Source organism: Hyperolius riggenbachi, chromosome 2 (assembly GCF_040937935.1).
Source record: "Hyperolius riggenbachi isolate aHypRig1 chromosome 2, aHypRig1.pri, whole genome shotgun sequence".
In the NCBI taxonomy this organism is placed as follows: Eukaryota; Metazoa; Chordata; class Amphibia; order Anura; family Hyperoliidae; genus Hyperolius; species Hyperolius riggenbachi.
In genome coordinates this window covers 282,558,276-282,585,536 of record NC_090647.1, presented here as the reverse complement: position 1 = coordinate 282,585,536, position 27,261 = coordinate 282,558,276, and the positions used below count along the sequence as shown (strand labels likewise).

The window sequence follows — 27,261 nt, the reverse complement described above, 5'->3', positions numbered from 1 at the left end:
TATTGGTTTCTGCAGTAATCCCCTAGTCTGGTATTCTGCTACCATCTCCCTCCTGAATCTGCCAGCTGTCTGGGAGCAGGTGAAGAAACCCAATCTGATGCTCCCCCCGCCTTTACTTACAGCATGTGCCGACCCTTTCTCGCCTCAAATACATTTGGTCCTCATACTGCTAATGCTGGGATGCTCTCTATTGTATGCTGTAGCCCGGATTGTTTGATCATATATGCCAGTAGCTGGATTTCCTTCCTTGTACTTTTACCTGTAAGCTGCAGTACAGTAACGCTGGGGCTGCGTACATTGAGTGGCCTTGTTAGAGTAAAGTTCAGCCTTTAAAAGGCATGACTTCCTCCTGTATGTTTATGATTAATTCTTATTGTCCCTTGTGGGTATAGGTGTTAGTCAGTTTTAAATCATCTCTGAGCAGACGTACACCTGCAGGTGGAGTTCTTTCTGTGTTGTATGACCTCTCCAGGCACAGTGACTGTGTGTTTGCTTAGTGGGGGTTGGAGCTGCGGTGACTATACAGGGATCATTTACCTCTGGGTGACAGAGGTGCGGGCTACTCATTGAATGTCCGAAGCAATTTTGTTGTCATGAGTGGCTGCAACTACAAGAAGTTTCTTCAGGACCTAAATAATCTTAAAGGTAGGTGTATACATTTGTCAGTTTTCAGAGACCTTTCCTCATTAAATATTGATTGTGGACCCCTGCTTCCTCTGATGACACGGGTCTTCCATCTGTGTTAGTTAGTTGCATGTGGATCGTCTATTGTGTAGGCTCATATATGATACTGTTGCCTTGGACTGTTACTTACATAGTGAGCAGTGTTTAATATTTCAGTGGGGTTGTTTGCAAACGTGCTGTTCAACTGATGACCAGCAAACCGGGTTTGTTCAGACCTGTATATCAACATACTTATTACACATATGTTCTAACCTACGTAGAATAAAACTGTGTTTTTATATTATCCACAATGTTTAATTTGTTTGATCATAGAGAATTGATGACATTCATGTACAGCACAAAGCATTTCCTTGTGCAGTGACAAAGCGGAGCACTGCAAAAGACATGCTTAAGATAAGTAATAGATAACGCTAGAATTTTACATCTGAGTTTGTTACAGTATGATTACAGTATAGAAGGTTCTCTTATCAGTGTGACGAGCAAGCTAACACCATTGTGAACAATCACTTCCACACTTGTGTGTATGCCATTCCGTATTCCAGCCTTCTCTGTAACCGCTAGTGCTGTTTATAGCCTTTGCTTAGTTCTAGAAAGTTGCTGATAACATTGTAGGTGCTTCTTGGATTGCTGTGCCGGATTACATTTGTGTTTGAGGTCTGAGCAACTTTGGGTTCCCTGACAGACTGATATTACTGTATTTTCACTTGGAGGTGGAAATGGCATAATTGCTTCTTTGTAGTGTACATTTTACTTAGTGTTATAAATGTAGCATTTTTTGTATATTAAATTCATTTTAATGCGACTTGCTGTTTTTTTCTTCATTAAATAAAGGGAATGTTTATGTTCTCCTCTGAAGCTTGACTGACTACATTCCTGTCTCCTGTGAAGCACAAATAGTTATATGCCTTTACTTTGCCTAATGTGGGGTCCCTATTGTCAGACACACCCCTTCCTGCTTGTAGACTTATTTCTGCTCAGCATGAAGGAAGCTGGACTATCTAAGAAATGAAGCATAAAGAAAAGATAGCTGGGTCTCGGAATCTCTATCTAAGAAATGAGACATCCACGGAAGGCAATGTAAGGCCGAATCCACGCTATAAGCGCTTTTCTGAGCGCTTTGTGAGTGATTAGCGCTTTCTGAGTCCTTATAAAAATTTCTCCCATTCACATTCATTAAAATAGCGGTAAAAATCGTGTAAAAACCACCGCGATCACGTACGCGAAAAATCGCTGCGATTTTAATGAAAGTGAATGGGAAATTTTTGTAAGTGCTAATCGCTCACAAAGCGCTCAGAAAAGCGCTTATAGTGTGGATCCGGCCTTACATTGCCTTCTGTGATGTCTCATTTCTCAGATAGTCCAGCTTCCTTCATGTTTTGCAGAAATAAGTCTACAAGCAGGAAGGGGAGTCTCTGAGAATAGGGTCCCCACATTAGGCAAAGTAAGGGCATATAACTATTTGTGCTTAACAGGAGAACGTACACCTACTCCTCACCTCCAAGGTTCAGGCATATTTTAATGAGGTTGCGTACAGAAAGTGTTTTTGGTATTGGAACTAGGCAATTACATGAAGCTGTGTGTGTCTGTTGTCACTCCATTATACTTTCTGTTTTTCAGTCTGAATTGCGGTCTCGTGTATCGGCCTCTGGCCGTCTCATATAACTTTTCTGCTTTAGCACTGGCTTTTCTGTTCTTATATATTACATGTCAGTGTATATAGAACATGAATGCACGCTGAGGAATTAATGGATTTCTATGCAATGCCATTAATCAACAGTACCTATGCGCATTCTGCTCCAAGGTGGAACACTTAAGATCAGCTGTATATTAGTACTACTGCGCAGGTGCAGAACGCTCCTAGCGGCGGGAGCAAGACGGGAACGTGCCTGGCCGGACTGCACATGCGACGACTGGCCCCAACTGACAGATTTTCTGGGCCAGCAGTGGGCGAATTGACAGTCAGAAGAGGGCAGTGTGGGAGCGATGAGGCCGGAGGGGGCTGGAGGAAGCCCCAGGTATGTATATTTTATTTCTGTGGCCCCATTTCAGGTACACTTTAAGGGTTAATAAATATAGGTTTCACGATTTAACTCCTTGACATTCATTGCTGCCTTTTTATGTATTCAGCTCCCATACAGAGCAGTGAAGACATATTAAACTTCTATTCTGTCCTCTGCTGTCAGCAGATTGACATCTAATTAGTAAACAGAGAAAATTAGGGTGCATATAAATACGAGTACGGTCTCCCATGACGACCGAGAGTCAATTCCTCAGGTGAAAGTTTGGGGCTGAGTTCTATAGAAATATTCTGTTGCTATGGAGGGTGGGCAGAGGCATGATGCAGACTGGGAGGGGTAAGAATGACAACAATGGCCTTGGCCTGTTCTTGGCCAAGATGATCCGGCAATCCGTACCTCTGTTATGCATAGTGGCTGCTGCACACATGCTAGATTCTTGGCAAAGGCAGCCCTGACCGTCTTCTTCAGCTGAGAACAATCTTGCATGCCTATTACGCTTTACTTTAGTTAAACTTGGAGACAGCAGTTTATATATTTGGATTATTAACCCTTACAGTGGAGAAAAAAAATATCAGTAAGGTTGGTCATGTATATTCACTTAAGTTAAACGTTCCGGACAAATTATCAAATGTTTCAGACTAGGTCTTCAAACAGGTCTGAAACATTTTGTAATTTATATGTGAATTCCTTATTGCTGCTGCTGAATGCAGGTTTATACCAAATTTTCAATAGACTAGTCTAATCTGCTTTGTGAATTGAGGCCTTTATCTTCAAAACATGCGCACTTTTGGGACGTAGTAACCTTTTTATGTGATTTAATGCTCTTTGAGGGCCCTTTTCCACTAGCAGTCGCTAGCGTTCACGCTGAACGCTAGCGATTGCTGAATCGCAATTACCCGGCGATCCCCCGACGTTTGCGGCCGCGATTTTGCTATGCACTGCATAGCAAAATCGCGGCAAATATCGCTCCGCCGCGCGTTCCCGTTCCCGTCAAAAACGAATCGCGGTAGTGGAAATGACCTACCGCGATTCCTATGTTAAAAAGCAAACAGTAGCGATTGTAAAATCGCTAGCGGTTTGCGTCTTTCCGATTCAGCCAGCGCTGAAGCGCTGGTGGAAAAGGGCCCTAAAGGATATCCATGCTGAAAAGTAAAGTGTAGATTTACTTACCTGTGGCTTCTTCAAGCCCGTAGCAGTCTATAAGGTCCCTTTTTGTTGTTTCATTATTCCCCCCCGCCCCCCCTAACCACTAGCAGCTCTTTAAGGTCAGTGACTAGAGCTGTGGTCACAGGCTGTTGGACATGCGCAAACACATTCATGGCACCTCCCATGGCCGGGACTGCTCAGCGCTTCAACAGTTCACAAACACATGAATGCACAATAGCTTGTCACCACAGCTGTGGTTGGTGATCTTTTGGAGGGGCTAGCGGTGCACTGAAGGGAAGTGGAACTATAGCGAGGGACCTGATAGACTGCTCAGGGCTGGAAGAAGCCCCAGGTAAGTAGATCTAGTCTTTAACATTTCAGCTTTGATGTCCTTCAAGTAGCAGAAGGGGAAATGAAGCTCCTTGTTCTCATGAAATCCATCACTTTCCCTGTTTGGCTCTTCCCTGAAATGTGGCAGCATTCCAGAGTCTCCCCTTATTGCTTTTGACAGCGTCAGAGTACTATTGATGTGGCACAGATGATCATAATATATGTATCTGTTGGGTTTTCTCCTCTGTTCTGTGGGCAAATTGTAGTGCGTGTCTGTGCCTCTCTCTCTCTCTCTCTCTCTCTCTCTCTCTCTCTCTCTCTCTCTCTCTCTCTCTCTCTCTCTCTCTCTCTCTCTCTCTCTCTCTCTCTCTCTCTCTCTCTCTCTCTCTCTCTCCTCTCTCCCCTCTCTCCCCCCTTACAGTCCTAATGTGATTGAGCTTTCTCACATTTCTAATAGTCAGAGCCCTTTCTGGGATTTGTTAGTGCCTCAGTTATATAGCCATTGTTTATATGCCTTCTGTGGCCCTTTGGTATTTGCACTTTCTCTTTAGCTCGGTGGTATTGATTGCACATTCTCTCCTGCTTTCACCACCACCTTCATTGTCATTACTCTTTACTGTTGGTTGTTTGTGAAGTCACCAGCCAGTGATGTACAAAGCTGCACTCCTGTCAATCATCCTGCGGCCTAATTGGTCTAGTTATCTAGATTTAGTACATAATTACTACAAATTTCATCTTGTCCCATTAGTGATATGAATCATATTGTTGCTTAGCGTTGATAGGAACTGTTGTTTGATTCCAAGGTGATAGAACAGTTGTAGGTAATAAAAATCATCACATTTGCTACATACATGCATACATGCATACATACATACATACATACATACATACATACATACATACATACATAGGCTGTGGAGTCAGAGTCGGGGCAATTTTGGGTGCCTGGAGTCGGAGTCGGGAAAAAATGCACCGACTCCTAATGAATTTAAACTGTAACTAAAATAGAAAATATGATAAAATGTTCTATTTCTCAGATAATAGTCATCATAAAAAATTTATATATACAGTAATAGATGTGCTTAGTCCACAAAAATGAAAGAAACCAATCAAAATTAGTTACTTGTGCTGCTTCAATAAAGCAGTCCCCTTATTTTTAAAGTCAGATATACACATCTGATTGTGACTGATATGATATGATGTGTACACAGTAATCTCTTATATATACTAAATAACATCTATGCTGTAAGTATAAAGCCTGATGTGTAGCCGTGTCACTAATAGAGATGGTCAGTGAGATGGAAATAATTCTGCGTTGATTCTGATTTATGCAAATGTATACACTCTCTTTGCTTGTGAAATCAAATAATTTGATTTGTTAAAATTTGGTTTGGTGACTATGAATTAAATGGTACCTGAGAAAGATGTAAATAAAAGTTTTATACATACCCGGGGCTTCCTCCAGCCCTCTTCAGGCTAATCTGTCCCTCGCTGTCCTCCTCCGCCACCTGGATCTTCTGCTATGAGTCCCAGTAATTCAGCCAGTCAGCGCAGTCATAGCAGAAGATCCAGGTGGCGGAGGAGGACAGCGAGGGACTGATTAGCCTGAAGGGGGCGGGAGGAAGCCCCAGGTACGTATAAAACTTTAATTTCATCTGTCTCAGGTTTACTTTGTTACACAGTAGTACTATACTCTATATATGCACTCCCCACAGAGCTGCAGGGAATCCACTGAGAATGTTGTGCACATTGAACACAGAGGTGTTGTCTATCGCCCATAAACCTGGTTCAGATTGTGCATGAAGAATGTGTAATAGAGGAAGAATCTACTTATTCCCCTGCAGAGTACCTGCACATCACTCTTACATGTACCCAGAGTTACATTGCCTAGGGCCTGATATAGGGCTGCACGGTTTTGCGGTTTTAAACCGAAACCGCGATTCACGTGCAGAAGATTTCGGGATTGTCAGTAGCTTCGGTTTTGGAAGCCACTGATTGGCAGAAGCAGCGCGACTAGCAGTGAATATTTATAATTGTTAATGAGCTGGGGAGCAGGGGGAGGGCGAGTCCAGTCCAGAGCAGCACACAGCGCCACCAATAGCAAGATAGAGATGGCATGACGGAGGCGGTAGGCGGAGCTGTACAGAGGGTACAGCTCCGCCTATCGCCGCCGTCATACAATCTCTATATAGTGATTGGTGGCGCTGTGTGCTGCTCTGGACTGGACTCGCCCCCCCGCTGCTCCGCTCATTATCATATGTATTTGCTGCTAGTCCTCGCTTCTGCCACTCAGTGACTCGAGTGGATCCGCCCCTCGCTGCCCGGCTCAAGCACTCGTGACTTCGCAATATACTGCACATTGCCGGATCAGTGACTGGTTTTGGGAGCCACTGATTGGCAGAAGCTGTGACTAAAAGTGAATATTTATGACTGTTAATGAGCCGGGCAGCAGGGGGAGGGCGACTCCAGTCCAGAACACAGCGCCACCAATAGCTAGATAGAGATGGCATGACGGAGGCGGTAGGCGGAGCTGTACAGAGGGTACAGCTCCGCCTACCGCTGCCGTCATACCATCTCTATCAAGTGATTGGTGGCGCTGTGTGCCGCTCTAGACTGGACTCGCCCCCCGCTGCCCCGCTCATTAACAATCCTAAATATTCACTGCTAGTTCTAGCTTCTGCCACTCAGTGACTCGAGTGCATCCGCTGCCCGGCTCAAGCACTCCGCAATACGCTGCACATTGTTAACTGTCCCCAGCCCAGCATCCTCACGGAAGGCCCCACCTGCATACATGCGCAATGTAATGCTAAAGCTTGTTATGAAAAAAAATCGAAATCGCAATTTCGAGTGAAAAATCGCAATTTCAATTTTTCCCTTAAATCGTGCAGCCCTAGCCTGATAGATGTTCTTTGTTCCGGCCTGTACCTTTTACAAGTACTCTTACCAAGGACTAGTTTTAGTCTGACTAAAGGTAATAAATATAGTAGTCTACATATCCTTCTCACTTCAGTTGTCTTTTAAAATTCCTAAGTGTTGGCAGTTAAGAGACGAATTTCATGTTACGTACTTTCAATCAACAAGATTGTAATATGCAAATTAGAGGAGTCGGAGTCGGTGGAATCCTAAACTGAGGAGTCTGAGTCGGTGGATTTTTGTACCGACTCCACAGCCCTGATACATGCATACATATACATACATATACATACATACATACATACATACATATACATATGTTTATTTTATGCCAAAGCGTTCATCTCTGGTTTCCTTTAAAATCTGTGTGATTTGGGCAACTTAATGCTAATGCTGCACACTGCATCCCGGTAAATAGGCATTGCTTCAGGCTAGGTTCACAGTGCTCAGTTGAATAACGCACGCGTTATGTGTGAACTGCAATGGAAACTGGATATAGACTTCAATACAAAGTCTGCATGCAGTCAGTTAGAATAATGCGATCAGCTTCAATGCAGAACTGTTAACAGGCCCATAGAATTGTATGGGTAGTGAGCTGACATGCAGAATTATTCTGCAACGCAACTGATCACGGTGAACAGGGCCTCAGTGTCCCAGTTCGAATACACATATATTTACTTTATTATGCTGGGTACACACGTTGTGATTTCCCGCACGATTTGCGGGATCGATTCGATTATTTCCAACATGTTCGATCGTGTTTCGATGGATACAGCCGTTGATTTTGTATACCCGTATTTTCCGGCGTATAAGACGACTGGGCGTATAAGACGACCCCCCAACTTTTCCAGTTAAAATATGGAGTTTGGTATATACTCGCCGTATAAGACTACCCCTCTTCCAACACACACCAAATTAAAATAAAAATTAAAAAAAATCATGTACTGGTGCTGTGTATGAACAGATACTGGTGCTGTACTGTATGTGTTACCCAGTATATAACAGTATATAGTCACTTGACTTGTTGCATTGGTCAAATCTCCTTAAAGTGCATCCGACTGGTCAGCTCTCCTTGTCTACCCGTTTATCAGAGCGGTATGGAAAAATAGATTGCGCTCCCTCAGCAGGGAGATCTGAGAGGCGGTAACAGGATAGGGTGTATCACCCGGCATCAATGACACCCGGCGTATAAGACGACCCCCAACTTTCCAGAAGATTTTCGAGGGTTAAAAAGTAGTCTTATACGCAGGAAAATACAGTACTTAATATGCAAAATTGACGGCTGTATCCATCGAAACACGATCAAACATGTTGGAAATAATCAAATCGATCCCGCGAATCGCGCGGGAAATCGCAATGTGTGTAACCCAGCATTAGTGACTACCTTGAGCCTTTTCCACAAGTGATTTACTTTTTGTTAGAGTCCCTATAGTTCTCTACATTTGTTTTGGTGGGGCTGTAGCTTCTGTCTTGATAATATTTGCACATGCTTTTACTATTTTGTTCTTATTTCCCTACACTCACATGCCCTTTATTTCTTTATGTAACCTCCCTGTGACTTCTCCACACACCCATAACTCTTATTGTTGCCTCTAATAATTCTGTTATGTGTCTCAGATGTTTGTGTAACTGTCGATATGCCCTGTTTGTGTTTAGTCCTTCTGTGTGCCCTCTTGTCACATGTTGTTCCATGGCCAGCAATGCAAGGTGTCTCTGTGAGATAAGGAGGGAGCTCCTTAGCTTTGGCTCAAGTCTGCTAGAAACATATCGCCGTCACTAAAACACTCCACCTACGTAGATGCATTTCTCTGCAGTTATATACCGTATTATGAGGGAATCTATGAATCTGTAGTGTTTAATTAAGCAATTACTATACCAGATAGACTGTTAATAAAATGTGGCAACAGTTTTTTTTTCCATCATTGAGAGGCATGTCACTTTGCCTTGTTCTTATATATAGCCTGATTCTATTTTCCTGTTATGTTTTCTTTTCTCTTGCATTTTTGGCATTTGATGCCTTCTGTCAGCTGGATGTACATCAGGGGTGTAATGTTACCTGTGAACAATTAGGTTTTGGTGTGGTAGGTAAAACGTACGGACAGCTGTGTCTAGTGCTAGGATCTACCTGACCAGATATGATCTGTAGGGATTGCTATGCAGTTACTGGAAAACGTGATCAATGTGGTTTGAGATCAGACTGGACCAGCTGAAAGGATAACTTAATTATTTGGCTATGTTTTCACTGCTGTGTTTCTGTGCAACAGATAATATAATGCAAGAAAGAGTGTTGGAGGCTGGCACTTCCAAAAATAGAAAAAAGCTCTTTATTGAAGCATTAAAAACAGTGGTAGCACAGCGACAGCCCGCTGTTTCAGGTATTAGCCTTTCTTCAAGCCGTTTTAACCACTGTTGTTAAAACGGCTTGAAGAAAGGCTAATACTTGAAACAGCGGGCTGTCGCTGTGCTACCACTGTTTTTAATGCTTCAATAAAAAGCTTTTTTCTATTTTTGGAAGTGCCAGCCTCCAACACTCTTTCTTGCATGGATTGGATCTGATGGTGTGAGGATCCCATGAGGCTTGGGCACCCTTTTCCCTGTGTATAGCGAGTGCCACTCTTTTTATCAACATTTGTACCAACAGATAATATAATCGCATTGCTAATGTGATGCAATTATATTGTAATGGTGCATTAACAGTGCAGTGGAATACATTGGCATAATGCAAAGCATGCTGTACAGTGTTGGACAAGTGCGTTCACCGTTGCAGTGAAGCATACTTTCAGTTGACTATAGGCATCATTGTATGCATCGCAAAGTGTGCATACCATGCAGTGCAACTTTTCCTCACCGTTTCATTGTGATCCTGTTTTTTACAACACCCTAGTGTAAACCTAGCCCAAGTAACAATATCACCTGCATTGACACAACCTGCTGTCCTAAAAACCTGACTGAAGCTAATATTTTAAGTTCATGTAAAGTTTCCAATATAGAAATAGAAGAGCTCCTGCTAAAGTAGCCTCATAAAACAGGGCTTTGGAGTGGGAGTCGAGCAGTCAGAGTCATTTTGGGTACCTGAAGTCGGAGTCGGTAATTTCATAAACTGAGGAGTCGGAGTCGAATGATTTTTGTACCAAATCCTTAGTTCTGGTAAGTATTAGACTAAGGAGTTGGAGTCAGAGACATTTTGGGTACCTGGAGTTGGAGTCGGTGGTTTCAAAAACTGAGTCGTCGGTTGATTTTTGTACCAAATCCACAGCCCTGGATAAAATACAGTCTGACTGGTAGTTACAAAGGCCTGGTGCACACCAGAGGAGTTTTTCTGAGCGTTTTGAGTTTTTAAATCTGCTGCTAATGTTATCCTATGAGTCTGTGCACACTGGAGCAATGAGGTTTTGCAAAATAACCCATAGCATTACATTGGGAAGAGCTTTTAGAGGTTTCAAAAGCTCTTCCCAATGTAATGCTATGGTTTTTTTTACAAAACCTCATTGCTCCAGTGTGCATAAACACATACGATAACATTAGCAGCAGATTTAAAAACTCAAAACGCTCAGAAAAACTCCTCTGGTGTGCACCAGGCCTAAGAGTGCATAAGGGTTAAACAGTTAGTTATTGAGAGGTATGTGCCAGTCTGACAGGATTTTGAGCTGGGTCTGTGTCACACCTATTCCATAGTGAGTAATTGCTTGTTCGCCTAATCCTCACTAAAAAGTACAACATTTTCTAGGCAATATTTTTATATAAGGTAAATTAATTTCTATGTAAATAGGACTTTTTTCAGCTTGTTTTTTTGCAGGACTGTGGAGTCGGTACAAAAATCTTCCGACTCCAACTCCTCAGTTTATGAAACCCCCGACTCCAACTCCGACTCCAGGTACCCAAAATGGCTCAGACTCCTCGTCTATTACTTACCAGGGCTGTGGATTTGGTACAAAAATCATCAGACTCCTCACTTTATGAAACCTCAGACTCCATCTCCGACTCCGGGTACCCAAAACGACTCCAACTGTGACTCCACAGCCCTGTTTTTTTGTAACAGAAAATGTTCAATGTCATGTTGGTCTTATATTAACAGTAAATTATGGTTTTAGTTTAAGGGTTCACTGGCTAAAATGTTTAATTTTGGTTAGAGTTTGGAAGAGTTTGTGTTTCTTCAATTTTAATAGCTTCTTGTGTTCCTGTTGTGGAGATTTGCTTTCATATTCTGTGGTGTTAAAGTGGATCTGAACTCAGAACTTCCTCTCTGCTATAAAAGATACGCAACAGCATAATAACTTTTAAAGAAAAACATTTCTTTGTTACAGCTTTTACAAATACTGCAATAACTCTGCCATGTCATTACTTCCTGCTTTTATAGAAGCAGACATATTGTTAACATCCCGTGTTTACCAATTATCATCTTTTGCATGGCAGTCACCTGACACAGCTTGGAGATCAAATTACAACTTGTGATTAGTTACAGGTGAAGGGGGATTAGACAGGCTAAACCAGTGGTCCTCAAACTAAGGCCTGTGGGCCGTATGCGGCCCCCTGAGGCTTTTTTTCCGCCCCCCCCACACACACAAAATGTATTACTTATAGATGCGGTCAGCTAATCTTTAAATATTGGTGATCCGCATATAGAATAGCAGTGCTGACACCACCCATCCACATGGAAGTCAGAAAGCAGTAATTCTCTTGGTTTCCAATCAAATTCCACATCAGGTGACACTGCTGTCCAATTGGACTCCAGGTTGTCACCTGTGTATGCTTCACTGTCTGGCCTGCAGAGACATCATTTTATGTATACTTTGGACCCTCAGCAGTCTGGAGTATGTTGACCCGGCCCTCGACCCGAAACGGTTGGGGACCCCTGGGCTAAACTCATAAATACATACAGGGTGCATTTCTCTGTTTTCCTTCTGTCCTTTTGCAAGAGTTAGTGTCCACTTTAATATTGATAGGAATTTAGTAACTTTCCAACAGTAAGGCAAACTATAAGGATACAGGATAAACCTTTTACATACACTGCTATACTAGTGTTCTTGTACTTTTTGTGTGTCACTGATAATAAGAAGCAAAGTAAATCTGTCTAACTGGGACACAAGCTGCAAAAATACATCTTACATATTCTAATCCTTTTCTATTCTCTAACTATAATAACAGAAGTGTTTTATTTCTCTGCTCTAGTAAGGGCCTGTTTCCACTACACGCAGATTCTGCGTGCAGAAAACTGACTCCAATGAATGCCTATGAGCCTGTTTCCACTGAACGTGATTTTTCTGATGCAGATTTCCCATAGGCTGTCATTGGAGTCAGTTTTCTGCATGCAGAATCTGCGTGTAGTGGAAACAGGCCCTAAGGGTTAAACTGTATCTAGGGTCCTGTATTGATATCTGTCCATAAAGGGAGATTTCACCTCACCTTCTGTCCTTATCATCTTTGGCTTCTGTGGGCATACCTTTTGCTGTGATAGTTCTCAGAGATATGGTCTCCTCTAGCCAGGAGAAACCTGCTCGCTCCCTTTTGGTTTTTTTTTTTTCGTCTGGCACCTGAAAGAAAGGAATCAAGAATATTATAAAGAGTAGTAAAAAGCTATAAATGAAAGAATGACTTGTGTTCTTCTTTCATTTTTTTTTTTTTTTTTTTTTTCTCTTTTTTTTTTTTTTTTTTTATTTTCTTTCATTTGAGTCGGTTTACTGACAATCAGTGACTGGTTTACAAGGATGCTCTCCAAGGATTTAACCACCATGTTTACACGTCCCTAGAGTGCTCTGACGCGATTTAAGGCGTTACATGTAATGACGTTCAGGTAAACATGCCATGCACTATCTAAGTGCCATTAAACAGGAATGCATGAAAAGGTGCATTAAGCGTGCAAATGCAGGGTATCCAGAGGTCTTCAAAGGACTGGAAATATGCCTGGATACATGCTTACCACCACGCTAGAACTAGACCTCAGTATCTTCCATTAAATATTTGGAAGAGCAGATTGATTGTACTTGAACGAATTTGTGCACTTGTGGCACTCTGGTAAAATAGGTGCCACATAAACCATCGTTATAGCCGCACCCACTTTTGGGGCTGGTGGCACCTAAGAATGATGTTTTTTTTAGGTGCAGCGGATATCGGCGGAGGGGGGTTTTAGCAGGTAAAGGCAGTGCAGGTATTGGTGCATATTGTGGCTGGGGGTTAGGGGTGAGTCGGTTAAGGTTAGGCATCTATAAAAGGAGGGTTTAGTGATATTAAAATATCACTAAAAATATTGGTATTCTATTATCGTATTACCCATTGTCCAATACTAGAATATTGGTAATTTTACTGATCTACTTGCGGCGATCGCCAGCGCCCTTTTTACACATATGCTTGTTTAAGTGCTGCAGCAGGAGCATCGTGTAGGTTTCTGATGAAAGTTATTGCAGTATAAACACCTTTTAAAACCCACTGTAGCTTGGGCTGATGTGAAGAATTTATATGCTGTGGCATGAGTGACTTATGTAAAAACATCAATAATTTGTACTGTACACATAATTACAGTAGCAGCTGTGAGTAATTGTACCTGGAGAAGGAAAAATGTGCTTTATCATATTGTGACCTTCATTTTCTCTGTACTGTCCTTTCTTTACACAAGCTGTGTTCCTGCACTTTCACCAGCAGAGAGCTCTGTAGTACTTTCCAAGTGGGTGTGCTAATCTTACTAGCCAAGTCTGCTGTGTTCAATGTCAGTGGAAATGTACTAGTAATAAAGAAATAAGACTGCACCAGTTGCACTCTATACATTATGTACCTTTAAAATAAATGTTGGGGACTCCAGATGTGTGTGTTAACAGATATTCTTGGGACTAGTTCTGTAATGAAGGTTTTTAACTACCGGTATACAGTTTTTTTTCTTTTGCTTACTATAAAGTGAGTGTACACCTCGGGACCTATTCTCCTGACAGTGTTTCCATCTGAAATTAGGATTCCAATAGCATTGTGATTATCATTGTATTGGCGGTGCTCATGCTGCATTTTTCCTGCATTTAAAGAGACACTGAAGCGAAAAAAAATATGATATAGTGAATTGGTTGTGTACTATGAATAATTACTAGAAGATTAGCGGCAAAGAAAATATTCTCATACTTTTATTTTCAGGTATATAGTGTTTTTTCTAACATTGCATCATTCTATAATATGTGCAGATTACACAACACTCAGCATTCAAAATGAGTCTTTCAGAGCAGTCTGTGAAGTAATGACCTCTCCTCTAGCAGAGGAAAAGTAAATAGTCCAGGAACAGTTGAGATAATAAAAGTCAGATAACAGCCCTCTCCACGACTAAGACTTAGTCGGAGAGTTAAGGCCCATACACACGTCGGATTTCCGCGAACGACGGGTCGTTTGAACGTCCCGTCGTTCGCTCCGCTAAATCAGGCGTGTGTACAGACTGTCGTTCACTTGATAAGGGTGGGTTTGAGCGATCCGCCGGGCGGATCGCTCAAACTCACCCTTATCAAGTGAACGACAGTCTGTACACACGCCCGATTTAGCGGGCGAACGACGGGACGTTCAAACGACCCGTCGTTCGCGGAAATCCGACGTGTGTATGGGCCTTAAATGGCTCGTTTGTATAGAGATAACAACTGGAGTTTCTCAACTCTTCCTGTACTGGAAACAATTACACTGATGTATCTGATCTTAATGTTTTATTTCTTAGCTGTGCTACACATACAAATCATAATATCATCTTTTTTTCGCTTCAGTGTCTCTTTAAGCCAATGGGGGTGCCTGGCTGTGATGCTGATGCCATACAGGCTTCATTCCTTGGAGTGTACTGGATTCTGTATAGCTATCTGATCTGGCTGGAGTCCTCCTTCTCAGCCGTTTGCTGAGAAGGGGGTACCAGACCTGATGATATGGCTGGTTGAAATCCATTATGCTCTGCTGAACGCACTTTGTACAGGGTGGGGAGGGAGGAGGGTAGCATTCCTCCAGCGCAGGTTCTGCAATGCGTAAAGAGCACCGTAATTATATAAAGCAGGCATCAGTAAGGAGCTGAGCAGCATGTATGTACGATTGTTTTTTGGTCTTTCAACCATAATGATTAAAGCGGGCCCAAACCAAACATTTTTTTAATTCAAAGTATTTAGTTGCACCACTCTGACACATACAAAGATAAATAAACACTCCTTCAAGCCTGTGATCATTTCAGTGCATGCTTTTTACCTTTCTCTTTCCATAACTAGGGTTATACAGATGGCAGCCATTAGCAATTCCTCCTTTGCTACTCCATCAGTCTACCGGATTCTGTCCCGGCAATATGAAAGGAAGGGAGGGGTTCCTCCAATAAGTGTAAAATATTTTATATTTGTCATCATGCAGCTTAAAAAAGGCTGCTATTTATTATTAGCATTTTGAAAATAGATTTTATTTCTGAAATCTTGTATTTTTAATTTGGGTCCACTTTAAGTGTTGAAAGTTCATTTTGGGTAAACGGCATCTTGAATTTGATTCTGCTCTTTCATTCTAACCTGATATCACACCGATCACCTCCATTCATCGCCTACTAAAATGCTTCTCTCACATTTGCGCCTTTGTTACCCATGTTACAGGTAATATGTTAGTGGGTGCCCTTGGTACATCCCAACTTGACTACTAGAACACCTTCCCGTGTGGGCAGGCTTATCATCAAATCTATTATCATCACTGTATTTCTACTCATCGTTAGATATGCAGATACTCTGCACTAGTCGGGTCAAGTTATACCTCATAAAGCCATATGCAATTCAAATGTTTTTTTTCTCCTAGGAGATAATTGTCATCTTCTGTATAACATAACTTATTAGCACTCTGCAATTGAAAGAGTACCAAAATGTAGGTGAAAAATTCCTTTCAAATGATCCTGAGTATTTTCTTGCCTGCTGGTGACTTAAAGGATATCAGATGTGAAAATAGTAACAAAAACGGGGGGGGGGGGGGGGGGGGGGGGGGGGGGGGGGGGGGGGGGGGGGGGGGGGGGGGGGGGGGGGGGGGGGGGGGGGTGATGCCTGTCAGTCCCCCCGTTCTCCATTCTGCCCTCACCCCACATTACGCCTAAAAGCCCCCCCCCCCCAGGACCCTCTTCCAGGTCGCCGGAGTCGGACTTTACTGCGTAGGTGCTGGCCAAGCTGCACGCATACTTCAGCGCGCTCCCAGGGTGAACGATGGGCATCAGGACAGGTAATAGTATATGCATAGTATATTCCTGCTCCCCCCCCCCCCCCCCCCCCCGTTTCTGTTACTATTTTCACATCTGGTATCCTTTCAATGTGATTTATTGTTCCGGTCTAAAAATATGATCTAAGAGAAAACTTAGGAGAAAAAGGGAATTAAAATAAGGGCCACAGTGCCATATTATTCCCATGCCTTGCACTAATGAGGAGCAATCACTCCGAAACAGCTCTATGCATGTTTGATTAATTTGGCTCTGTAAAGGTAGTGGGCTATCAGCGCTGTGGAGTCGGTACAAAAATCTTCCAACTCCGACGAAACTGCCTACTCCGACTCCAACTCCGACTCCAGGTACTCAAAATGCCTCCGACTCTTACCAGGGCTGTACATTTTTGTCCAAAATCATCCGACTCCTTAGTTTATGAAATCACGACTTCGGCTCCAGGTACCCAAAAATGCTCCGACTTCGACTCCTCGACTCCAACTCCACAGCCCTGTGGGCTATAGGCATACTTTTCACCACTGTAGTTCTGGATGTGTGTATCTCTTTTAGGGATATAAAGGGATGACTTGGATATTGATGCATGATGGGGATCTTTCTTGCTCACATAAAGCTGAATAATTGCAATTACCTTCTGCTTTATGAAGGCAAAATTATATTTACTGTATATCTGTCTACACTGATCTCGATGCCGTTCAAATGCTGTTTCTATCCATAAAACTCTCCTCTGACTGCTCATCATGCCAATGATAAAGTTGAAGACTCACTCTTAAGGTCAGCACACATGCCCAATGACTGTCGCCCACAGGGATTGGGACTCAATACCTCCAGCAACAGTTTGGAGCTGTGTCCTGTACAAATCTGTCATTCGTCTACAGCCAAGCAATACGTACTGTTGCTATGGAGGAGGGGAAGGAGTAGTGGCACAGCCCACAACTAAGTGAATTGCAGAGGGGACGAGGTAAGAAGGAGAATGATGTGCTTATCCAGCACACCAGATCTTTTGGCAACGTATCACTGTGGCTGTACCCATGCTACATTTTTTGGCAGATATGGCGCTGACCTGCTGCCTTGGCCAAGTTTAGTCTAGCATTTGTATGAAGCTTTACTCTAAAAGTTCTCTTTAGCGGGTCTTTCACAGAGGAGCGGGAAGAGGGAGGGAAAGTCAAGCACTGTACAAAAAAAAAAAGGGACCAGCAGCGATCAGACACCTCCAAAAGGCAATAAAAGGAGGTAAGATTAGTTTGTGTGCTGAGTTGTACGGCTGTGCAGCAAGCTGACAAAGCTACACAGCCCTGTGTTGTGAAAAATGTCCTGGTCACTGGGTGGGTGTAAGCCTGTGGTCCTGAAGTGGTTAAAAAAGGAGCAAAAAAATTGAGCAGCCCAAATGGCACATCAGCCAAGCTAGATGGCATCTCCATGGAAAGTAACAGTAAACATGTAGCTCTTCCACTCTATTCCCAGCACACATGCCCTTCAATTACTTGTTCAGACAAATATCAAAATCTCCATTCAAAGATAAACTGGCTTACTCATACCATCCATGATATTTCCATTGATGACTAGTCCCCTGATGTGTGGCTGCCATGTTGCTTTCTCCCGTTGATACTGAGGAAAAAGAGCCAAGAACATCATAGAGACCTGTACAGGACTTTGTTCCTGCACCTAACCCACCACCCACTTTTCTGGTGGTTTCCACACCCACACCTGACCCATCTCAAATCCATGATTACCCTATTGCCTTAAAATTCTCAACAGAACGCTAATAAGTCTAAAGTTAAAAATAAATATTTTTTCACATAGAAAATGCAAAAGTCTCATGTTAAATTTTTTTTTTTTATGTTTAGTCACTGTGGATGTGGAAAGCCATATCAGTTCAATTAATAATCAGATCTGAACATTTGTATAGCACTTTTCTCGTGTTGAACTCAAGGCGCTGAAGAGCTGCAGCCACTAAGGGCGCGCTCAAGAGGCCACCCTTGCGGTGTTGAGTCTTGCCTTGAACTCCTTACTGAATAGGTCCTGACCATAGCCAGGATTCCAACCCTGGTTTCCCATGTCAAAGGCCGTGCCCTTAACCAGTACACTATACAGCCAATTAATAACATCTGTAGTATGGAAACAAAAGAATGATGGCGTTAAATGAAAATTTCCCTCATTTTTTTGTTTTTGACATTACAGAACCACTATTGCGAAAAAAATTGGAATGTGTATGCATATGTATAACATGCACTTCTCCTATGTTGCTATTGCTTACAGAAAGATGTCCTTGCCTGAACACAACCAGCAAATTTATTTGTGCAAATATTCAGCTCAGTGCAGGTCCCTAGTATATCACACAGAACCGCCACTGCAAACCCTTATGCTGAGACCCATTTATGGGAATTTGGAGAGGTATAAAAGCCCTGTATCTATTGCTTTGATGTTTTGTTAATTTGAAAGTGGCTCCTCCATTTTGAAGGGACCCCTCTGCAAATTACCCATAGTTGTATTTCTTCTACTTACTGTATACTATGTCACCTCCCTCTGTGTCATAGTTTATACTATGGTCATCTGTAAACCCTGTTTTTTTTTTTGTTTTGTTTTTTATCAGAGCTGTGTAATCTGTTCGTGCTTTATAATTAGAGGTAGCTCCAAAAACAATTTGGATCAGTTTGTCTAAAATACACTTTATTTGTAAATGGACTAAAATATAGTCAATAACATTGCAACAGCCTTGATGTGGCGACAGCCTGCCAATTACAACCTCAGGCCTTGTTCACGCCACACAATTCAATGTCTTATTGACACACACAAGCTTAACCACTTGCCGACCGCCTACTTCATATTGGCGGCGGCAAAGTGGCAGCCCCAGGACCACGTAACGCAGATTGGCGTCAGGTCCTGGGGCACTCTCTGGCCGGGGATCGCGCGCTGGGATGCGCGCGCATCCACCGGCAATAGGCTCCGCCCACCCGCGACGTCAACCCGCCGGCCAATCGGAAGCGCCGGCGGGTTGTTAACCCCGCGATCGCCGCTACAAAGTGTATAATACACTTTGTAATGTATACAAAGTGTATTATACAGGCTGCCTCCTGCCCTGGTGGTCCCAGTGTCCGAGGGACCACCAGGGCAGGCTGCAGCCACCCTAGTCTGCACCCAAACACACTGATCTGCCCCCCCCTGCCCCCTGATCGCCCACAGTACCCCTCAGACCCCCCCCTGCCCACCCCCCAGACCACCATTTGCACACAATCACCCCCCTAATCACCCATCAATCACTCCCTGTCACTATCTGTCAACGCTATTTTTTTTTTTAGTCCCTAAACTGCCCCCTGCTCCCTCCTGATCACCCCCCCACCCCTCAGATTCTCCCCAGACCCCCCCCAGACCCTCCCCCCCCCTGCGTACTGTATGCATCTATCCCCCCTGATCAACTGTCAATCACCTGTCAATCACCTGTCAATCACCCGTCAATCACCCCCTGTCACTGCCACCCATCAATCAGCCCCTAACCTGCCCCTTGCGGGCAATCTGATCACCCACCCACACCAATAGATCGCCCGCAGATCCGACATCAGATCACCTCCCAAATCCATCGTTTACATCTATTCTCTCCTCTAAACACCCACTAATTACCCATCAATCACCCATCAATCACCCCCTATCACCACCTGTCACTGTTACCCATCAGATTAGACCCTTGCGGGCACCCAATCGCCCGCCCACACACTCAGATTGCCCTCAACCCCCCCCCCTTTATCGATTCGCCAGTGCATTATTTACATCCGTTCTTCCCTGTAATAACCCACTGATCACCTGTCAATCACCCCCTGTCACTGCCACCCATCAATCACCCCCTGTCACTGCCACCCATCAATCAGCCCCTAACCTGCCCCTTGCGGGCAATCTGATCACCCACCCACACCAATAGATCGCCCGCAGATCCGACATCAGATCACCTCCCAAATCCATCGTTTACATCTATTCTCTCCTCTAAACACCCACTAATTACCCATCAATCACCCCCTATCATCACCTGTCACTGTTACCCATCAGATTAGACCCTTGCGGGCACCCAATCGCCCGCCCACACACTCAGATTGCCCTCAACCCCCCCCTTATCGATTCGCCAGTGCATTATTTACATCCGTTCTTCCCTGTAATAACCCACTGATCACCTGTCAATCACCCCCTGTCACTGCCACCCATCAATCAGCCCCTGTCACTGCCACCCATCAATCAGCCCCTAACCTGCCCCTTGCGGGCAATCTGATCACCCACCCACACCAATAGATCGCCCGCAGATCCGACATCAGATCACCTCCCAAATCCATCGTTTACATCTCTTCTCTCCTCTAAACACCCACTAATTACCCATCAATCACCCCCTATCACCACCTGTCACTGTTACCCATCAGATTAGACCCTAATCTGCCCCTTGCGGGCACCCAATCACCCGCCCACACCTCAGAACGCCCTCAGACCCCAGCCCTGATCACCTCGCTAGTGCATTGCTTGCATCTATTTCCCCCCTCTAATCACACCTTGAGACACCCATAAATCACCTCCTGTCACCCCCTAGCACACCTACCCATCAGATCAGGCCCTAATTTGCCCCGTGTGGGCTCCTGATCACTCGGCCAAACCCTCAGATCCCCCTCAGACCCCCTTCCGATCACCTCCCCAGTGCATTGATTGCATCTATTTTCCCCTCTAACCGCCCCCTGAGACACCCATCAATCACCTCCTGTCACCCCCCTAGCACTCCTATCCATCAGATCAGGCCCAATACATCCTGTCATCTAAGAGGCCACCCTGCTTATGACCGTTTCCACAAAATTTGCCCTCTCATAGACCACCTGTCATCAAAATTTGCAGATGCTTATACCCCTGAACAGTCATTTTGAGAAATTTGGTTTCCAGACTACTCACAGTTTTGGGCCCGTAAAATGCCAGGGCAGTATAGGAACCCCACAAGTGACCCCATTTTAGAAAGAAGACACCCCAAGGTATTCTGTTAGGTGTATGATGAGTTCATAGAAGATTTTATTTTTTGTCACAAGTTAGCGGAAATTGGATTTTTATTGTTTTTTTCACAAAGTGTCATTTTTCACTAACTTGTGACAAAAAATAAAATCTTCTATGAACTCACCATACCCCTAACGGAATACCTTGGGGTGTCGTCTTTCTAAAATGGGGTCACTTGTGGGGTTCCTATACTGCCCTGGCATTTTAGGGGCCCTAAACCGTGGGGAGTAGTCTAGAAAACAAATGCCTCAAAATGACCTGTGAATAGGACGTTGGGCCCCTTAGCGCACCTAGGCTGCAAAAAAGTGTCACACATGTAGTATCGCCATACTCAGGAGAAGTAGTATAATGTGTTTTGTGGTGTATTTTTACACATACCCATGCTGGGTGGGAGAAATCTCTCTGTAAATGGACAATTGTGTGTAAAAAAAATCAAAAATGTGTCATTTACAGAGATATTTCTCCCACCCAGCATGGTTATATGTAAAAATACACCACAAAACACATTATACTACTTCTTCTGAGTACGGCGATACCACATGTGTGACACTTTTTTGCAGCCTAACTGTGCTAAGGGGCCCAAAGTCCAATGAGTACCTTTAGGATTTCACAGGTCATTTTGAGACATTTGGGTTCAAGACGACTACTCACGGTTTAGGGCCCCTAAAATGCCAGGGCAGTATTGGAACCCCACAAATGACCCCATTCTAGAAAGAAGACACCCCAAGGTATTCCATTAGGAGTATGGTGAGTTCATAGAAGATTTTATTTTTTGTCACAAGTTAGCGGAAATTGATATGTATTGTTTTTTTTTTCACAAAGTGTCATTTTCCGCTAACTTGTGACAAAAAAAAAATCTTCTATGAACTCACCATACCCCTAACGGAATACCTTGGGGTGTCTTCATTCTAAAATGGGGTCACTTGTGGGGTTCCTATACTGCCCTGGCATTTTAGGGGCCCTAAACCGTGAGGAGTAGTCTAGAATCCAAATGCCTCAAAATGACCTGTGAATAGGACGTTAGGCCCCTTAGCGCACCTAGGTTGCAAAAAAGTGTCACACATGTGGTATCGCCGTACTCAGAAGAAGTAGTATAATGTGTTTTGAGGTGTATTTTTATACATACCCATGCTGGGCGGGAGAAATCTCTCTGTAAATGGACAATTGTGTGTAAAAAAAATCAAATAATTGTCATTTACAGAGATATTTCTCCCACCTAGCATCTGTATGTGTAAAAATACACCCCAAAACACATTATACTACTTCTCCTGAGTACGGCGGTACCACATGTGTGGCACTTTCTTGCACCCTAAGTGCGCTAAGGGGCCCAAAGTCCAATGAGTACCTTTAGGATTTCACAGGTCATTTTGCGACATTTGGTTTCAAGACTACTCCTCACGGTTTAGGGCCCCTAAAATGCCAGGGCAGTATAGGAACCCCACAAATGACCCCATTTTAGAAAGAAGACACCCCAAGGTATTCCGTTAGGAGTATGGTGAGTTCATAGAAGATTTTATTTTTGTCACAAGTTAGCAGAAAATGACACTTTGTGAAAATAAACAATTAAAATCAATTTCCGCTAACTTGTGACAAAAAAAAAAAATCTTCTATGAACTCACCATCCTCCTAATGGAATACCTTGGGGTGTCTTCCTTCTAAAATGGGGTAATTTGTGGGATTCCTATACTGTCCTGGCATTTTAGGGGCCCTAAACCGTGAGGAGCAGTCTTGAAACGAAATTTCTCAAAATGACCTGTGAAATCCTAAAGGTACTCATTGGACTTTGGGCCCCTTAGCGCAGTTAGGGTGCAAAAAAGTGCCACACATGTGGTATCGCCGTACTCAGGAGAAGTAGTATAATGTGTTTTGGGGTGTATTTTTCCACATACCCATGCTGAGTGGGAGAAATATCTCTATAAATTGACAATTGTGTGTTAAAAAAAGAAAACAATTGTCATTTACGGAGATATTTCTCCCACCCAGCATGGGTATGTGTAAAAATACACCACAAAACACATTATACTACTTCTCCTGAGTACGGCAATACCACATGTGTGGCACTTTTTTGCAGCCTAACTGCGCTAAGGGGCCCAAAGTCCAATGAGCATCTTTAGGCTTTACAGGGGTGCTTACAATTAGGCACCCCCCAAAATGCCAGGACAGTGAACACACCCCACAAATGACCCCATTTTGGAAAGTAGACACTTCAAGGTATTCAGAGAGGAGCATAGTGAGTCCGTGGCAGATTTCATTTTTTTTTGTCGCAAGTTAGAAGAAATGGAAACTTTTTTTTTTTTTTTTTTTTGTTACAAAGTGTCATTTTCCGCTAACTTGTGACAAAAAATAAAATCTTCTATGAACTCACCATGCCTCTCACTGAATACTTTGGGATGTCTTCTTTCCAAAATGGGGTCATTTGGGGGGTATTTGTACTATCCTGGAATTTTAGCCCCTCATGAAACCTGACAGGTGCGCAGAAAAGTCAGAGATGCTTGAAAATGGGAAAATTCACTTTTTGCACCATAGTTTGTAAACGCTATAACTTTTACCCAATCCAATAAATATACACTGAATGGGTTTTTTTTTATCAAAGACATGTAGCAGAATAACTTTCGCGCTCAAATGTATAGGAAATTTTACTTTATTTGAAAACTGTCAGCACAGAAAGTTAAAAAAGTCATTTTTTTGACAAAATTCATGTCTTTTTTGATGAATATAATAAAAACTAAAACTCGCAGCAGCAATCAAATAGCACCGAAAGAAAGCTGTATTAGTGACAAGAAAAGGAGGTAGAATTCATTTAGGTGGTAGGTTGTATGACTGAGCAATAAACCGTGAAAGCTGCAGTGGTCCGAATGGAAAAAAAGGCTCTGGTCCTTAAGGGGTTTTATGACTGCAGTCCTTAAGTGGTTAAATAGTACAGGTATAAGAGCTAGCAACCAATCACAAAACAATAGGCAAATGATCAAACCTGTTTCTTTTCCACTACTCAGATTTGTTTTTCTGAATCGCAATTACCGGCCTGCTGCACTTTTGTGAGTTTGCACTTCTGTACGAGCGCCGTAAATTTGCATAGCAATCATGGCATATGCCATTTTCCCCGCAATTTGGCAGCTCAAACTCATTGTCCCGGTTTCTTTTTTCTTGCACTGTAAATTGCAGTCCAATTGACCTTCTGATTCAATAATTGTCATGTCGGAAGAGAATCCATGCTGCAACGAGGACACCCAGACGACCTTCCTATCAATTTTTGGCCAAAAGCGGTTAAAAAGATTGATGAGGTATGCTGGCAAAATCTTGGTTGCAAGGGCTGATCAGGTAGGTATGCAGCGGTAACTATGTTTGATATCACGACGGACCCCCAGCCAGTATGTCACCCCCCCCAAGTTGTACGTGCCCATGTGCAGTGATAAAACAACTGAAGTGAGGGGTATTCAGATACTACTGAAGCAGAATGGCTCAGTAGGGCTGCCAGACAACTGATATTGTTTAAGAGGAAATAAATTTGACATATACCCCTCACTTCAGTCTCAGCTCTCTGCCAGTGACTCCTGGCTTCTGGTGTTTGGTGTGGCAGCAAGTGCCTGTTCCACTTGACACTGGTGCACATGTTGTGACGTCACTATGCACCAAATCACATGGTACAGGCTCTTGCTGTGACGTTAAACACTGGTGGAGGCATGGAGTCATGCTGACGGAAAAAGGTGAGACTTTACAGTGTGCATGGGGGGTGGAGTCACTTATGCATTCGGTGGCAGCTGGCCACCGAATGCATAAGTGAGCTGGCAGGGCAATTTCCGATTGATGTAATGCTGAAATCTGTTGGAAGTTGCTGAGCAGTGTGTGGCCAGGCATTGGATCCCTCTCTGATCAGATTCAGAGAGAACTTTCTAATGGCCAATATGACCATGGACCGAGTGATGTTTTGCCACTTTAAGAGTTGGGGTGCTCCCCATATCCCTAGGTGGAATTTGAATGGTCCATTTTCAAGCTGCATACATTATCATACAAGATTTGAATAATTCTCCATCAACTCTGAATCTGCATCTCATTGACCATCCCTAAAACTAGACTAGGGCAGGTTCCTCGTTAAATGACAACTGAAGAGATAGGGGTATGGGGTATCCCAGCGGGGATGCGCGCGCGATCTTCCACAAACCACTGCCCCAGGACCTTTCGCCGATCGGCATCAGGTGCTTCTGGGGCTGCGGCCACACCCATCGACGTGACGCGGTCGGCAAGTGGTTAATAACGTTTCTGAGCTGTTACTAGAGTTATCACCATGGTGATAAGGCATGTAGTATTCAGAAACATTTTACATCAGGCAAACCTAAAGTTAACTCTTCTGTCTTAAAGTTAAGGAGAGATCTCTAAAGGTAATGTTCCAATCCTTAAAATAACTACAGATTTCTAAAGTTAGACAGGCTGTTAACCACTTCCCGACCGCCGTATTGACAATTGGCGGCCGGGAAGTGCACCCCGCAAGGACCGCCGTATTGACAATTGGCGGCGGTCCTTGTAGGGGCATGGGCGGAGCGATCGCGTCATCAGTGACGCGATCCTCCGCCTCCGCCTGGCGCCGCTCACCCGCCGCAACATCCCGCCGGCCATACGGAAGCGCCGGCGGGATGTTAACCCCGCGATCGCCGCATACAAAGTGTATAATACACTTTGTAATGTTTACAAAGTGTATTATACAGGCTGCCTCCTGCCCTGGTGGTCCCAGTGTCCGAGGGACCACCAGGGCAGGCTGCAGCCACCCTAGTCTGCACCAAGCACACTGATTTTACCCCCCCCCTGCCCCAGATCGCCCACAGCACCCATCAGACCCCCCCCTGCCCACCCCCCAGACCCCTGTTTGCACCCAATCACCCCCCTAATCACCCATCAATCACTCCCTGTCACTATCTGTCAACGCTATTTTTTTTTTTATCCCCCACCCTGCTCCCTGCCCCCTCCTGATCACCCCCCACCCCTCAGATTCTCCCCAGACCCCCCCCCCCCTGTTTACTGTATGCATCTATCCCCCTGATCACCTGTCAATCACCTGTCAATCACCTGTCAATCACCCGTCAATCACCCATCAATCACCCGTCAATCACCCCCTGTCACTGCCACCCATCAGCCAGCCCCTAACCTGCCCCTTGCGGGCAATCTGATCACCCCCCCACACCAATAGATCGCCCGCAGATCCGACATCAGATCACCTCCCAAATCCATTGTTTACATCTATTCTCTCCTCTAAACACCCACTAATTACCCATCAATCACCCATCAATCACCCCCTATCACCACCTTTCACTTTTACCTATCAGATCAGACCCTAGTCTGCCCCTTGCGGGCACCCAATCACCCGCCCACACGCTCAGATTGCCCTCTGACCCCCCCCCCCCTTATCAATTCGCCAGTGCATTAATTACATCTGTTCTTCCCTGTAATAACCCACTGATCACCTGTCAATCACCTGCCAATCACCTATCACCCATCAATCACCCCCTGTCACTGCCACCCATCAATCAGCCCCTAACCTGCCCCTTGCGGGCAATCTGATCACCCACCCACACCATTAGATCGCCCGCAAACCCGCCGTCAGATTACCTCCCAAATGTATTGTTTACATCTGTTATCTTCTCTAAACACCCACTAATTACCCATCAATCACCCATCAATCACCCCCTATCACCACCTGTCACTGTTACCTATCAGATCAGACCCTAATCTGCCCCTTGCGGGCACCCAATCACCCGCCCACACGCTCAGATTGCCCTCAGACCCCCCCCCCCCCTTATCAATTCGCCAGTGCATTAATTACATCTGTCCTTCCCTGTAATAACCCACTGATCACCTGTCAATCACCTGCCAATCACCTATCACCCATCAATCACCCCCTGTCACTGCCACCCAACAATCAGCCCCTAACCTGCCCCTTGCGGGCAATCTGATCACCCACCCACACCAATAGATCGCCCGCAGATCCGACATCAGATCACC

At 44.1% G+C, this 27,261-nt stretch overlaps 1 protein-coding gene and 1 long non-coding RNA gene across 12 annotated transcripts in view; one reads left to right on the top strand and one right to left on the bottom strand.

The window, feature by feature from the left end:
- MACF1 (microtubule actin crosslinking factor 1) overlaps positions 1-27,261 on the top strand; it is a 449,681-nt gene that overhangs the window by 150,053 nt on the left and 272,367 nt on the right. Inside the window, exon 1 of one of the 10 annotated variants that reach the window (XM_068268823.1) lies at positions 563-645. The exons of the other annotated variants lie outside the window; for them this stretch is intronic. Within the exon in view, the coding sequence (XP_068124924.1) occupies positions 594-645 (52 nt within the window). The 5' untranslated portion in view covers positions 563-593. Of the gene's footprint in view, positions 1-562; positions 646-27,261 lie in introns of those variants that run through there. 10 annotated transcript variants of the gene reach the window in all.
- The window catches only part of LOC137546403 (uncharacterized), a 175,427-nt gene that overhangs the window by 133,646 nt on the left and 14,520 nt on the right, over positions 1-27,261 (bottom strand). For both annotated transcript variants that reach the window (XR_011026252.1, XR_011026253.1), the window contains exon 2: positions 12,495-12,622. This is a non-coding gene — a long non-coding RNA (uncharacterized lncRNA). The remainder of the gene's footprint in view (positions 1-12,494; positions 12,623-27,261) is intronic.